A 16,458-nucleotide genomic window follows, 5' to 3' on the forward strand; every position below is an offset into this window, starting at 1 on the left:
TTTTTTTTGTGCAGGGGAACAACCCAATCACTTTTGAGTTGTGGTATTTGTGCGGGACCTCTGCTGGTCAACTTTGGTACTTGTATAAACATTTGGGACTAATATGCTGCCGTTTTTGTTTCTCACAGCCCATCAGTAATGCAGACTTCATTGTTCCGGTGGAGATTGACGGCACAGTTCATCAGGTAACAACTTTCACACCGAAGTTGTCTGACTTTGAGACAGGAGCGCTTCATTTACGCCCGTGAGGAGATTCAGAAGGAATGGTTGTTATCCGATTCAAGTAATCCAGGATAGGCTGTGTTTATCCTGGTTGGCCTATTCATGATTACTTGCACTGGGTGGCAGCCTCGCATTCAAAAAGGATGACGGCTCAAACTGTAAGTGATTGTGTGTACTTTTCTTGGACCAAACATCATTGGGGATGGGTACCGTTCACATTGGAAGCAGTACCTGAAAATCAATACCAGTACTTTTGTGTGTGTTAAGAAATATATATATTTTTTTTTTTTCATAACAAATCGACATTTAAAAATGAGCTGTTTATAACTATACCAGGCCTCAAAGTAGGGCTCATATTTTAGTTAGAAAGATACCAAGGCAAGCATTGTTTTGAGTCAGGGGATATATATATATATATATATATATATATATATGTATATATGTATATATATATATATATATATATATACATATATATATATATACATATATATATATATATATATATATATATATATATATATATATATATACGTGTGTGTGTGTGTGTGTGTGTGTGTGTGTGTGTGTGTGTATATTTATGTATGTATATGTGTATGTGTGTGTATGTATATTTATGTATGAATATGTGTGTGTGTGTATGTATGTATGTATATTTATGTATGAATATGTGTGTGTGTGTATGTATGTATGTATATTTATGTATGAATATGTGTGTGTGTGTATGTATATTTGTGTGTGTGTGTATGTATATTTATGTATATGTGTGTGTGTGTGTATGTATATTTATGTATATGTGTGTGTGTGTATATTTATGTATATGTGTCTGTGTATGTATATGTGTGAATGTGTATGTATATTTATGTGTGTGTGTGTATATTTGTGTATGTGTGTGTGTGTGTGTATGTATGTATGTATATTTATGTATGAATATGTGTGTGTACGTATATTTGTGTGTGTGTGTGTATGTATGTATATTTATGTGTGTGTGTGTGTATGTATATTTATGTATATGTGTGTGTATGTATATTTATGTATTTGTGTGTGTGTGTGTATGTATATTTATGTATTTGTGTGTGTGTGTGTGTGTATATTTATGTATATGTGTGTGTGTGTGTATATTTATGTATATGTGTGTGTGTGTATGTATATTTATGTATATGTGTGTGTGTGTGTGTGTGTATATTTATGTATGTGTGTGTGTGTATATTTATGTGTGTGTGTATATTTGTGTGTGTGTGTGTGTATGTATGTGTGTGTGTGTGTGTGTGTGTATGTATATTTATGTGTGTGTGTGTGTATGTATAATTATGTGTGTGTGTGTATGTATAATTATGTGTATGTGTGTGTGTGTGTGTATGTATAATTATGTGTGTGTGTGTGTGTGTATGTATATTTGTGTGTGTGTGTGTATATATATATTGATGTGTGTGTGTGTATGTATATTTATGTATGTATGTATGTATATATATGTATGTATATATATATGTGTAGATATGTATGTATATATCCATCCATTTCTACCGCTTATTCCCTTTGGGGTCGCGGGGGACGCTGGTGCCTATCTCAGCTACAATCGGGCGGAAGGCGGGGTACACTCTGGACAAGTCGCCACCTCATCGCAGGGGCCAACACAGATAGACAGACAGCACTCACACTCACATTCACACACTAGGGCCAATTTACTGTTGCCAATCAACCTATCCCCAGGTGCATGTCTTTGGATAGTATGTATATATGTATGTGTATATATATATATCTATGTGTGTATATATATGTATATAAATGTGTATATATATTTATATAAATATGTGTGTATATATATGTATATAAATATGTGTATATATGTATATAGATATGTATATATATATTTATATATGTATATAGATATGTATATATATATTTATATATGTATATATATATGTATATATGTATATATATATATATATATATGTATATATATTTATATATATATATATATATATATATATATATATTTATATATATATATATATATATATATATATATATATATATATATATATATGTATAAAATCATTTTGAAAGATGGCACATGATGGCCATAAGACGTAACTGCACTTTTTGTCCATATAGATAAAAATAGTGTTCATGTGCAAAGTCTAGTCCTGCCAATTATGGCCAAAGTAATAATTAAGATTAGTGAACATAATGCCATCATGTCATTTGTAATGTCTAATAAAAAAAGGCTATAGAATACATTGTCCATATATCTGAAGACAAATATTAGGTTTTTTTTCATTCTCTAATATCAACTGGTCAGCTTTTTGTCATTACATGATGCCTTTACCTCTATTTTAAAATGTTGATTGATGGAGGTTTTTTTTTGGGTAATTATTATAATTTTTTTTAAGTTATGTACATTTATATGGGGATGCTGTATTGATCCATTAATCAGAATCAGAAATACTTTATTAATCCCAGAGGGGAAAATAAAAATTTTCAGCACAATCCCATTCAAGATCAGACAAACAATACAGGGAGACCGAACAGGATTTGCCTACTTCTGGCGCCCCTTACAAAAAAGGTGAGATACAGGTGAACAATGGGGTCTAAACCAGGGGCCAGACTGAGGCCAAGGGAAAAACCAGTCGTCCATTAAGTAAGACCGCGTAGCTTGTCCGCCATGGTTATCAAACCAAACAGCGCTAGTGGCTTCGTGTTGCCGAAAATGCATGAATAAATGAAGTTTTTTTTGGTAATCCCAAAAAAATTGATGGTATTACTAACCGTCGGGAATTTTATCGCAAATGATCATACATCCCGAGTCCATTAATAAGTAAAAAGTCAATGGCAGTCACGGCATGTTCTTGCTGCAAATGCTGGTCACATTTTTGGGCTTTTCGGCGAAAGACGAGGGCGTTCACGGAACTTGCTGTGGTTTGGACTGGACTCTCGCGACTGTGTTGTATCCATTGTGGATTGAACTTTCACAGTATCCTGTTAGATCCGCTCGACATCCATTAGATCCGCTCGACATCCATTGCTTTCCTCCTCTCTAAGGTTCTCATAGTCATCATTGTCACCGACGTCCCACTGGGTCATTATTGTCACCAATGTCCCACTGGGTGTGAGTTTTCCTTGCCCTTATGTGGGCCTACCGAGGATGTCGTGGTGGTTTGTGCAGCCCTTTGAGACACTAGTGATTTAGGGCTATATAAGTAAACATTGATTGATTGATTGATTGATACATTTGAGCCCTGATATACTATATCTTGTTTCTGATATATATATATCACATTTCTGAGAATAATTTGCTGGTATGACACGAAATTGCAATCGCAGTTGTGTATAATTTATTGTGTGTCGTTCAGTTCAGACTTTGCTGTCTGTTGCGCCCCACAAAGTGTTAATACTGTAAGCATTGTACTCATTAATGTCACGTGCAGCCCAGGTGCCGAAACATGGCATCGTTGGATTCGGTAGAACCGGCAGTATTCGGTTGGTGCCAAGAAATTACCGGGTTCGGTACCCATCCCCAAACACCACATCGCCGTGCTACGAGCGGTCGAACGCTCTTTAAAAGCGACGCTAACGCTGTTCTCCATGTGCCATGCAGGTGTATGTTCTAAAACGACCCCACGTGGACGAGTTCCTTCAAAAGATGGGCGAGCTGTTTGAGTGTGTGCTCTTCACCGCCAGTCTTGCAAAGGTGCGTTGAGGCTGCCCTTATCTTTTAACCTCTTAAGGCCCAAGCTGTTTGTTTACATGCTTTATTTTATTTCTCTTTGCTATTTGGGCTTATTGGACCCTAATTAGAATAAAAACTAAGAATCGTCTTTTGATATGATGTACTTAGTCCATAAGTACACAAATGTGTACTTCATGTTTAGTTACATGCTAATTCTTATTTTCACACTTTTTTCCCCCCAAATACCATTGTATGTTACACTCTTCCGACACCACCAAATGGCAGTATAAGTGTCCACATAAGTGGCCATAAGACCCCAATTCAGTAGTGTACACCATTTTGGAAACAAGCTAAAAGGTGCTGTCCACGCATGTGGCCACTAAGGGCTTTAGAGGTTTTAAGGTTCATGTTCTGCTTTGTTCTTTTCGCCTTCATATTTACTCTGCTTCTTTTTTTGCGCCCTTTTTGCCATTTGTGAGGGTAAGTATCAGTAAGAACATACGTGAGACTCTAGATATCCTGAGACCTCCCCTCTAGAGTAGACCAAAGGCAGACTTTGCAATCCTCTAGCTCAGTGACTCCCAACCACTGTGCCGTGGAACGTTATCATCCAGTTTTCCTAGTTGGTCCGAAAATTAGGGCTATTCCGATCCTCCATGAGTGAAATCGGTCGACACACTCTTGACAAATTTGGGGCAGTTCAGCTTAATTGTTGTTTTTCTTACATGGACTTGTTTCTTCAGCATTGTCCACACGTTCAAGTCAGGACTTTGGGAAGGCCATTCTAAAACCTTCATTGTAGCTTGGAATTAGCCATTCCTTTACCACTTTTGACACGTGTTTGGGGTCACTGTCCTGTTGCGCCCAAGACCCAACCTCCGGGCTGATGATTTTAGCTTGTCCTGAAGAATTTGGAGGTAATCCTCCTTTTTTATTGACCCATTTAAACCACCAGTTCCATTGGCAGCAAAACAGGCCCAGAGCATAATATTACCACCACCATGCTTGACGGTAGGCATGCTGATCCTTGGATTAAAGGCCACACCTTTTCTCCTCCAAACATATTGCTGGGTGTTGTGGCCAAACAACTCCATTTTTGTTTCAAATTACATTAAAGGTGTGGACAATGCTGAAGAAACAAGTCCATGTCAGAAAACCAACACATTTAGCTGAACTGCACCAATTTTGTCAAGAGGAGTGGTCAAAAATTCAACCAAAACCGCCTTATTGCAGTGAAACTTGCCAAGGGACAGTAAGCAAATATTAACTTTGCTGTATGTATACTTTTGACCAGGGGTCTCAGACATGCGGCCCCCACCTGAATATATGAAAGTGTATTGTTAGTGCGGCCCCGCAAGTTTTAAATGAATGCCGCTTGACAGCGTTGTGTGCGGAGCTGAAGGAATCTACCAATCGCGGTGTGGTATGTGGCTTTCGAGGGCCGAACTTTGACGTCACTTGCATGATGCGAGCAGAAAAACTTTTTGCTGCTTTTCCACTAGACCCGCACACGCTCTTCCTCCCCCCCTAGCTCTCTCTCTCTCCCTCTCTTGAGCTCTCTCTGTCACTGTGTGTGTGTCTCTCTCTCTCGCTCCCTCCCGAGAAGCCCGGTAGCTTCCGGAGCACTCCGCCGAAGGACCGAGCGACAATACATATCTGTGGTGCACTGGACCCCAGCGCTAATACTCTTTTGGCTCCAGACAGAGACAATTTTTAGTATTTGGGTCCAAAATGGCACTTTTCAACGTTCTGTGTTGCCTACCCCTGCATTAGTGGAAAAGCGCCAAATGAGTGAAAGCGTCAGACAAGTTGCCACGGAGACGATGTTTTCTTACATGCCTGGCTGCAGTCACACCGCGACACCTGTCCGTCAGTAATAACAGTCCCCGATAACCTGGACCAATTCAAACCGTTAGTTTTTTTTCTATTGTTTAATTTGCATTACCTCATACGATGAACACTACATATATTTCTATATCAGTGTTTTTCAACCACTGTGCCGCGGCACACTAGTGTACCGTGAGATATTGTCAGGTGTGCCGTGGGAAATGATGTAATTTCACCTAATTGGGTTAAAAATATTGCAAACCAGTACATATTGTCTGTGCTGTCAACTTCCACATCAGTAGGTAGGCTATGTAGACCCCAGGAACAGGATTCGTCATGATCACAATATGCAGATGACAGCGGGAGGCAGGGTGCAGGTAAAAAGGTATCTAAAGCTTAAACCAAAAATAAACAAAAGGCATAGGGATGGCTATGCAAAACGAATCTCAAACAGAACTGGCTGTAAAGTAAACAAACAGAATGCTGGACGGCAGCAAAGACTTACAGCGCGTGGAGCAGATGGCGTCCACAAAGCACATCTCTACATGACGTGACAAGACAATAAACGGCGGCATGGCGTAGTGGGTAGAGCGGCTCTGCCAGAAACCTGAGGGTTGCAGGTTCGCTTCCCACCTATTGACATCCAAAATTGCTGCTGTTGTGTCCTTGGGCAGGACACTTCACCCTTTGCCCCCGGTGCCGCTCACACTGGTGAATGAATGATGAATTAATGATCGGTGGTGGTCGGAGGGGCCGTAGGCGCAAACTGGCAGCCACGCTTCCGTCAGTCTACCCCAGAGCAGCTGTGGCTACTGATGTAGCTTACCACCACCAGGTGTGAATGAATGAGTCCCACTTCTCTTTGAGCGCTTTGAGTATCTAATAATAGAAAAGCGCGATAAAAATCAAATCCATTATTATTATCATTATTATAAACAACTAAATAGTACACCTACTTTGAGACGAGCTATAGTGATGCATGGTTGGTTATTATTAGAATTTCTATCCAACAATTGCGAGAACGACTTTTTACTGTCAATATCGGGTGCTGAGTTCATCCATTTTCTACCGCTTATTCCCTTTCGGGGTCGCGGGGGGTGCTGGCGCCTATCTCAGCTACAATCGGGCGGAAGGCGGGGTACACCCTGGACAAGTCTCCACCTCATCGCAGGGCCAACACAGATAGACAGACAACATTCACACTCACATTCACACACTAGGGCCAATTTAGTGTTGCCAATCAACCTATCCCCAGGTGAGTTTAATTTTTTTTTTTTTTTTTTCTGCTGATGGTGTGCCTTGGGATTTTTTCAGTGAAGAAAATGTGCCTCGGCTCCGAAAAGGTTGAAAAACACTGTTCCATATGACCTCGGATAACGCTCCGGGAGCCCTCACTTTTTTTTTTGCTCTCGCTATCCTGGTACTTTCCTTGAAAAGCGAGAGATGCAATGTTTCTTTGTCTTATTTGCACTGAGAAAGTTGCAAGTTGAAACGTCATTATAGAACTAGACATGCTGAGGAGTATGCAACATTTTTTAAAGAAATCTTTCCTTGCGGCCTAGACTCTGCATCCAGTGGCCCTCGGGTAAATTGAGTTTGAGACCCCTGCTTTTGACCAAGTCACATTTTCAGTAGAGCCATAATAAATTCATAAAAGAAGCAAACTTCATGAATGTTTTTTATGACCAAGTATGTGCTCCAATCACTCTATCACAAAAAAATAAGAGTTGTAGAAATGATTGGAAAGTCAAGACAGCCATGACTTTATGTAAACTTTCCACCAGGACCGGAGCTAACATTTGTGTTCTAACGCCATGTTCCCCTGTGGCTGGGCCAGTACGCAGACCCCGTGGCAGACCTGCTGGACCAGTGGGGCGTGTTCCGAGCCCGACTCTTCCGAGAGTCCTGCGTGTTCCACCGAGGGAACTACGTCAAGGACCTGAGCCGGCTGGGCCGAGAGCTCGGCAACGTCATCATCGTGGACAACTCGCCCGCCTCCTACATTTTTCACCCGGAAAATGCCGTGAGTCGTTTTATTTTTTTGCCTTCCGCCTTCGAGGTTGCGCTTTTTTGTCTGAACTATGACTTCATGGTTCGGGCTAAAAAAAACAACCTTTAAAAATAAATCTGCAGGCTGCAATTTGTGGCCAGCACTTCTCAGCTGCAGCTGTGCATAACTAAATATATTTTTTTTATTGTCACAGGACAATAAATCTCGGTTCCACCACTTCAATGTTTGAAACATCTTTCAACTTCTTAAGTCCTTGTCATTTGGATCTGAGGTCCAGGCCAAAACCTATGCTGCCTTCTTGACGCATCCTTGTTAGACTTAGTCCAGTCCATAGTGGATCTAACATAATAGTGAGAATCCAGTCCATAGTGGATCTAACATAATAGTGAGAGTCCAGTCCATAGTGGATCTAACATAATAGTGAGAGTCCAGTCCATAGTGGATCTAACATAATAGTGAGAGTCCAGTCCGTAGTGGATCTAACATAATAGTGAGAGTCCAGTCCATAGTGGATCTAACATAATAGTGAGAGTCCAGTCCATAGTGGATCTAACATAATAGTGAGAGTCCAGTCCGTAGTGGATCTAACATAATAGTGAGAGTCCAGTCCATAGTGGATCTAACATAATAGTGAGAGTCCAGTCCATACTGGATCTAACATAATTTTGTGAAAGTCCAGTCCATACTGGATCTAACATAATTTTGTGAAAGTCCAGTCCATAGTGGATCTAGCATAATAGTGTGACAGTCCGGTCCATAGTGGATCTAACTTATTAGTGAGTCCAGTCCATAGTGGATCTAACATAATAGTGTGAGAGTCCAGTCCATAGTGGCTCTAACATAATAGTGACAGTCCAGTCCATAGTGGATCTAACATAATAGTGAGAGAGTCTGGTCCATAGTGGATCTAACATAATAGTAAGAGTCCAGTCTTTATTGGATCCAACATAGCAGTGAGAGTCCAGTTCATAGTGGATCTAACAAAATAGTGAGAATCTAGTCCATAGTGGATCTAACATAATTGTGAGAGTCCAGTCCATAGTGGATCTAACATAATAGTGTGAGTCCAGTCTATTGTGGATCTAGCGTAATAGTGTGAGAGTCCAGTCCATAGTGGATCTAACATAATAGTGTGATAGTCCAGTCCATAGGGGATCTAACATAAAAGAGAGTCCAGTCCATATTGGATCTAACATAGCAGTGAGAGTCCAGTCCATAGTGGATTTAACATAATAGTGAGAGTCCAGTTCATAGTGGATTTAACATAATAGTGAGAGTCCAGTCCATAGTGGATGTAACATAATAGTGAGAGTCCAGTCCATAGTGGATCTAACATAATAGTGAGAGTCCAGTCAATAGTGGATCTAACATAATAGTGAGAGTCCAGTCCATAGTGGATCTAACATAATAGTGAGAGAATCCAGTCCATAGTAGATCTAACATAATAGTGAGAGTCCAGTCCATAGTGGATCTAACATAATTGTAAGAGTCCAGTCCATATTGGATCTAACATAGTAGTGAGAGTCCAGTTCATAGTGGATCTAACAAAATAGTGAGAGTCCAGTCCATAGTGGATCTAACATAACAGTGGGAGTCCAGTCCATAGTGGATATAACATGATAGTAAGAATCTAGTCCATAGTGTTTCTAGCAGAATATTGTGAGAATCCAGTCCATAGTGGATTTAACATAATAGTAAGAGTCCAGTTCATAGTGGACCTAACATGATAGTGAGAGTCCAGTCCATAGTGGATCTAACATAATAGTGAGAGTCCAGTCCATAGTGGATCTAACATAATAGTGAGAGTCCAGTCCATAGTGGATCTAACATAATAGTGAGAGTCCAGTCCACAGTGGATCTAACATAATAGTGAGAGTCCAGTCCATAGTGGATCTAACATAATAGTGAGAGTCCAGTCCATAGTGGAACTAACATAATAGTGTGAGAGTCCAGTCCATAGTGGATCTAACATAATAGTGAGAGTCAAGTCCATAGTGGATCTAACATAATAGTGAGAGTCCAGTCCATAGTGGATCTAACATAATAGTGAGAGTCCAGTCCATATTGGATCTAACATAATAGTGAGAGTCCAGTCCATAGTGGATCTAACATAATAGTGAGAGTCCAGTCCATAGTGGATCTAACATAATAGTGAGAGTCCAGTCCATAGTGGATCTAACATAACAGTGAGAGTCCAGTCCATAGTGGATCTAACATAATAGTGACAGTCCAGTCCATAGGGGATCTAACTTATTAGTGTGAGTCCAGTCCATAGTGGATCTAACATAATAGTGTGACAGTCCAGTCCATAGTGGATCTAGCATAATAGTAAGAGCCAGTCCATAGTGGATCTAACATAATAGTGAGAGTCCAGTCCATAGTGGATCTAACATAATAGTGAGAGTCCAGTCCATAGTGGATCTAACATAATAGTGAGAGTCCAGTCCATATTGGATCTAACATAATAGTGAGAGTCCAGTCCATAGTGGATCCAACATAATAGTGAGAGTCCAGTCCATAGTGGATCTAACATAATAGTGAGAGTCCAGTCCATAGTGGATCTAACATAACAGTGAGAGTCCAGTCCATAGTGGATCTAACATAATAGTGACAGTCCAGTCCATAATGGATCTAACTTATTAGTGTGAGTCCAGTCCATAGTGGATCTAACATAATAGTGTGACAGTCCAGTCCATAGTGGATCTAGCATAATAGTAAGAGTCCAGTCCATAGTGGATCTAACATAATAGTGAGAGTCCAGTCCATAGTGGATCTAACATAATAGTGAGAGTCCAGTCCATAGTGGATCTAACATAATAGTGAGAGTCCAGTTCATAGTGGATCCAACATAATAGTGAGAATCCAGTCCATAGTGGATCTAACATAATTGTGAGAGTCCAGTCCATAGTGGATCTAACATAATAGTGTGAGAGTCCAGTCCATAGTGGATCTAACATAATAGTGAGAGTCCAGTCCATAGTGGATCTAACACAATAGTGAGAGTCCAGTCCATATTGGCTCCAACATAATAGTGAGAGTCCAGTCCATAGTGGATCTAACATACTGTAATAGTGAGAGTCCAGTCCATAGTGAATCTAACAAAATAGTGAGGGCCCAGTCCATAATGGATCTAACATAATAGTGAAGTGAATTATATTTATATAGCGCTTTTCTCAAGTGACTCAAAGCGCTTTACATAGTGACACCCAATATCTAAGTTACATTTAAACCAGTGTGGGTGGCACTGGGAGCAGGTGGGTAAAGTGTCTTGCCCAAGGACACAACGGCAGTAACTAGGATGGCACAAGCGGGAATCGAACCTGCAACCCTCAAGTTGCTGACACGGCCACTCTACCAACCGAGCTATGCCAGTGAGAGTCCAGTCCATATTGGATCTAACATAATAGTGAGAGTCCAGTCCATAGTGGATCTAACATAATAGTGTGATAGTCCAGTCCATAGTGGATCTAACATAATAGTGAGAGTCCAGTCCATAGTGGATCTAACATACTGTAATAGTGAGAGTCCAGTCCATAGTGGATCCAACATAATAGTGTGAGAGTCCGGTCCATAGTGGATCTAACATACTGTAATAGTGAGAGTCCAGTCCATAGTGGATTTAACATAATAGTGAGAGTCCAGTCCATAGTGGATCTAACATAATATTGTGAAAGTCCAGTCCATAGTGGATCTAACATAATAGTGAGAGTCCAGTATATAGTGGATCTAACATAATAGTGTGAGAGTCCGGTCCATAGTGGATCTAACATAATATTGTGAAAGTCCAGTTCATAGTGGATCTAACATAATAGTGTGAGAGTCCGGTCATTAGTGGATATAACATAACAGTGAGAGTCCAGTCCATAGTGGATCTAACATAATGGATCTAGCATAATAGTGTGAGAGTCCAGTCCATAGAGGATCTAGCATAATAGTGAGAATCCAGTCCATAGTGGGGCCAGCAGGAGACCATCCCGATCGGAGACTGTTCAGCAGCGCAGAGATGTCCCCAAACGATGCACAGGCGAGCGGTCCACCTTGGGTCCCGACTCTGGACAGCCAGCACTTCATCCACCTCTGTCCCCCCTCCACAAGGGAGAGGGGGGCAGAGGAAAAAAGAAAAGAAACGGCAAATCAACTAGTCTAAGAAGGGGGTCTATTTAAAGGCTAGAGTATACGAATTAGTTTTAAGATGGGACTTAAATGCTAATTAGCATTAGCATTTTTGATTTGAGCATCCAAAGTCATGTACAAGTTTAGCAGCAAACAAAGAGTTGCACCGTTTTATAAACCGCGGGGTTCAAAGCGTGAGGGGAACAAAGTAGCAGCTTATAGTCCGGGATTTACGTTTTTTGTTTGATGACTCAATTTATTATTAGAACACGGGAGAGCTGACACATTCCCTTTGCTGTGAGAAAGGGCGTAGGCAAGGTTGTTAAGGTTTGTTGGGACCCGACCCGGTTCACATATTTGACCCTCCACCCCTTCAGGTCCCGGTCCAGTCCTGGTTCGACGACATGAACGACAACGAGCTCCTGGACCTGCTGCCGTTCTTCGAGGGTCTCAGCAAAGAGGAGGAGGTCTACGGAGTCCTGCAGAATCTGAGGAGCAGGTAGCAGGACCCGCCCGAGGCTCCGCCCCCCCCACTCCCCACTCTCTCCCAAGAACTGGTGTGTCAGACCGAGGTCAAAGGTACGTGTTGACAGTGACACTAAGAGGTGGAAGAAAAACAAAAAACTCTGGTCTTTATTTTCAAAACCAACAAAGTTTTATTATTCGCTGAAGCGCTTCAAACCAAAAAAAAAAAAAAAAAAAAAAGGAACTTTTTGTTTTTATTCCTGAGAAGATGAACGAGAGTTGCTATGCAGGAAGTTTGTGGCGCTGGAAGGACTTTTTCTTACCGAACGAAGTGCCTTGTGTGTGTCTTGTTTCTACGGGGACGTCTTTTTCAAGCGGACACGGAAAAACCTTCTTCTTCTTTTTTTTTTTTTTCAACCCTCAAACGTCTCCTCTGTTTTGTTTCCCTGCCGTGACATCACTTCCTGCTTCCTTGTGCCATTTGGGTTCTGTTAGTTGCCAAGTTCTCCACTTTCTCGGCTTTTGCAACATCAGCATTTTTTTTTATTTTTTTTTTTTGTTGTTGTTGTTGGTGAAGCGAAACGTGCACGTTTTTTTTTTTTTTGCAAAAGAGTGCCATGTTTTGTCTGTTCTCATGACTTCTTCTTCCTGTGGTGTGTGTGTGATGTTTACCTTCCCCCCTGGAACTGCTGGTCACCTTTAGTGCCTGTTTGAAAGGAGCCAATTGTTGCCATGGCAATAAGATTCTTCTTCTTCTTCTTTGGTTACGTGTGTGTGTGTCTGCGTGCGTGTGTGTGTGTGTGTGTCGAGCACTTTGCAAAATCTGTTCCGTTCAAAAGTTTAGTACCGGCTGCAGAACCTGCCTTACCGTGTAGACCCAGGGCAGGGTTCCGCCCATGTGGACTACGGTGGTACCTCGGTTTCTCAAAAAAGGGGGAAAAAATCTTCAGAAATATTTGTCCATTTTAGGTGAACTAAAACACATCTTGATAGATCATTGTAGTTTTTGTTTTTTTTTATAGACGCACAAAAGTGTGGGGAATGGCGTAAGTTCCGGACTATAAGCCGCTAATTTTTAATAAATCGGCTCATTTATTGTTTCATGATGCTTGTAAGTTCATATATTTAAAAAGAATCAAACACTGAAAAGTTATTGTTTGTGCTATGGCACTATCTTTTCGTTGAGTTGGCTAAATGCGCTTGCATTTACAGTTTTCAACCGGAAGTACAAGTGCCGTTCCGTCTTCTAGCCGTCCATAGCGGAACTACTCGTACAGATTCTTCGTTCGTTAGTCCGAGTAACATTTGTACGTTTTACAATATAACTAAAACTATTCATACTCACTAAACCGTCCCATGTGTGATGTCTGTAGGGGTGTTTTCATGCATATTTGTAGCAGCTTTTTTTTTTTTTTCCTACGCTTTGAACCCTGTGGCTTGAAAAGCGAACTGCAACTGCTTTTGTTTAATACCTTGAACCGGAAGTACAAGCGCTGCTCCGTCTTCTAGTCCCAAATGGCGTCTACTCGTACAGATTCTTTGTTCGTTACTCCGAGTAACATTTGTACGTTTTACAATATAACTAAAACTATTCATACTCATTAAACCGTCCCATGTGTGATGTCCATAGGTCGGTTTTCACGCATATTTGTACGTGCTATCGTAATGTAATCACGCTAGCGTCGTTAGCATTAGCTAATATGTTAGGAAAAAATAGATTCTTTTTTGTTTCGGTTTCACAAATTCCTCAGTAAATTACAAGTGCTGTCCTGTCTTCTAATCGTCCATAGCGTTTCTACTCGTTCATTGCTCGGAGTAACATTTGTACGTTTTATTATATAACTAAAACTATTCATACTCACTAAACCGTCCCATGTGTGATGTCTATAGGCCGGTTTTCACGCATATTTGTACGTGCTATCGTAATGTAATCACGCTAGCGTCGTTAGCATTAGCTAATATGCTAGGAAAAAGAGATTTTTTTTTTTTTAGTTTCGGTTTCACAAATTCCTCAGTAAATTCGCTAAAACGTCGCCGTGGAGTTGAAACTGTTTTAGATATGTTTTTTATTTTTTAAAATAGCTTGTTATATATGAGCTGGCTGTGCTAAACTACAATGTAAGACTAGTAGCAAACAGACTTTACCAAACATTTCATGAACAATCATCTACTTTCAAAATTGGCATCTGCCACGTTAGAATGAAAATACCGGACTAAAAGCAGCTATTTTTTTTTTTTTCCTACGCTTTGAACCCTGTGGTTTGAAAAGGGAACTGCAACTGCTTCTGTTTAATACCTTAAACCGGAAGTACAAGTGCTGTTCTGTCTTCGCCTCGTTCGGATTCTTCATTCATTACTCGGAGTAACATTTGTACGTTTTATAATATATCTAAAACTATTCATACTCACTAAGCCGTCCCATGTGTGATGACTGTTGAACTGTTTTCACGCGTATTTGTACGTGCTATCGTTATGTAATCATGTGAGTGTCGTTAGCGATAGCTAATATGCTAACATGTTTCTAAGTGAGCCAGTATAAACTTAAAAAGGTATTTTTTTTGTTGTTGTTTCGGTTTCGCAAATTTCTCAGTAAATTCGCCAAAATATCGCCGTGGAGTTATTGAGTCTGTTTAGCTGATTGGAGAGCTAGCTCCCGCAGCTATTGGGTCTGTGACCATGACTTTTGTTTTGTTTGGTCGGCCGTTTTACTGCCTTGTTACAGGCACCGCTTAATAAGCATTTACAAATAATTTCTGTGTAAATAACTATATATCTTATAGTCTGGTGCGGCTAATATATGACAAATATTTGTATTTTTCTAAAATGTCACGGGTGTGGCTCATAGTCCGGAAAATACGATGCATCAGAAATTTCTATCTTGATTTAAATATTCCTTCTCACCGTTTTTTTTTAATCAAAGTGCTGGTACTCACAACTTTGGTTGGCCCCATGCTGGCTTATTTTGCAGTCGCACTTGATATAAAAAAAAAAGGAACACAGGTAGCACTGTACTGTGGAAATGATGGACTGAGTGTGTGCAAGTGCCCGAAAACATGACTCTTATTTTCTTCTCCGCATCGTTTGTTTCCCAGACGGGGAAATAACGTCTGCTGCTCCTTCAGGAATTTGAAGCGTTTGCGTGTTAAGTGATGGTGTCGTGTTGATGTGTCCTTTTATAAGAAGACGTCTCAACCTCACAATGGTCGTTGGGATATTTTTCTACAGACCTTTTTATTGTCAGTATTTGTGTTGAGGACTTTCATCTTTTTCTTCTTCTTTTTTTTTTTTTTTTTTTACATCTCTCTTGCCTGTGGTGAGGATTCTCAGTCAGGTTTGATCTTTCTTGTTCAGAGGATTCATTTAACACCAACCTTCTAAAACACTTCAGACATTTCGTCCTCCCAGGCGTGGTCAAAAAGTCACTTTGTTCAAACACTTTTCAGTTCTTGTTGAGTTTGTGTTGTCTACCCGGGCATCTTTTTTTTTTTTTTTGTCTTTTTCCTTCCGTAATAAAAGGCTTCGTTGAAACAATGTTTGCATTAACCGTTTTTTTTCATGTGTCGACTTTAAAATTACATTTCTTGCCAGGATTGGTTTCCTTTTTTTTCTTCCCACCGCAACCTTGCATGTGTGACTGTTCTAAGTTCATATACATATATATGTACATGTATATATACACATATATGTACATATACATGTATATATTTATATATATATGTAGATGTATATATCTATATATACATGTATATATGTGTATATGTACATGTATATATGTGTATATGTACATGTATATATGTGTATATATACGTGTATATGTACATGTATATATGTGTATATGTACATGTATATATGTGTATATATACATGTATATATACATATATATGTGTATGTATATATGTGTATATGTGTATGTATATATGTGTATATATATGTGTATATATGTATATATATAAATGTGTGTATATATATATATATATATATATATATGTGTGTGTATATATATATATATATATATATATGTGTGTGTGTGTATATGTATATGTATATATAAATGTGTATATATGTGTATATATATATGTGTGTGTGTATGTGTATATATATATGTGTATATATATAAATGTGTATATATGTATACATACATATGTATGTA

The 16,458-nt window shown here is 39.6% G+C and overlaps 1 protein-coding gene across 3 annotated transcripts in view; it reads left to right on the forward strand.

Moving 5' to 3' along the window:
- The window catches only part of LOC133545615 (CTD small phosphatase-like protein), a 55,720-nt gene extending 39,881 nt beyond the window's left edge, over positions 1 to 15,839 (forward strand). For all 3 annotated transcript variants that reach the window (XM_061891368.1, XM_061891366.1, XM_061891367.1), the window contains 4 exons: positions 129 to 185; positions 3,821 to 3,913; positions 7,557 to 7,742; positions 12,221 to 15,839. In XM_061891368.1, the coding sequence (XP_061747352.1) occupies positions 129 to 185; positions 3,821 to 3,913; positions 7,557 to 7,742; positions 12,221 to 12,346 (462 nt within the window). In that variant the 3' untranslated portion in view covers positions 12,347 to 15,839. The remainder of the gene's footprint in view (positions 1 to 128; positions 186 to 3,820; positions 3,914 to 7,556; positions 7,743 to 12,220) is intronic.
- The last annotated feature ends 619 nt before the right edge of the window (positions 15,840 to 16,458 follow it).

The sequence above is a fragment of the Nerophis ophidion genome, linkage group LG28 (genome assembly GCF_033978795.1).
Source record: "Nerophis ophidion isolate RoL-2023_Sa linkage group LG28, RoL_Noph_v1.0, whole genome shotgun sequence".
NCBI classification, from domain to species: Eukaryota; Metazoa; Chordata; class Actinopteri; order Syngnathiformes; family Syngnathidae; genus Nerophis; species Nerophis ophidion.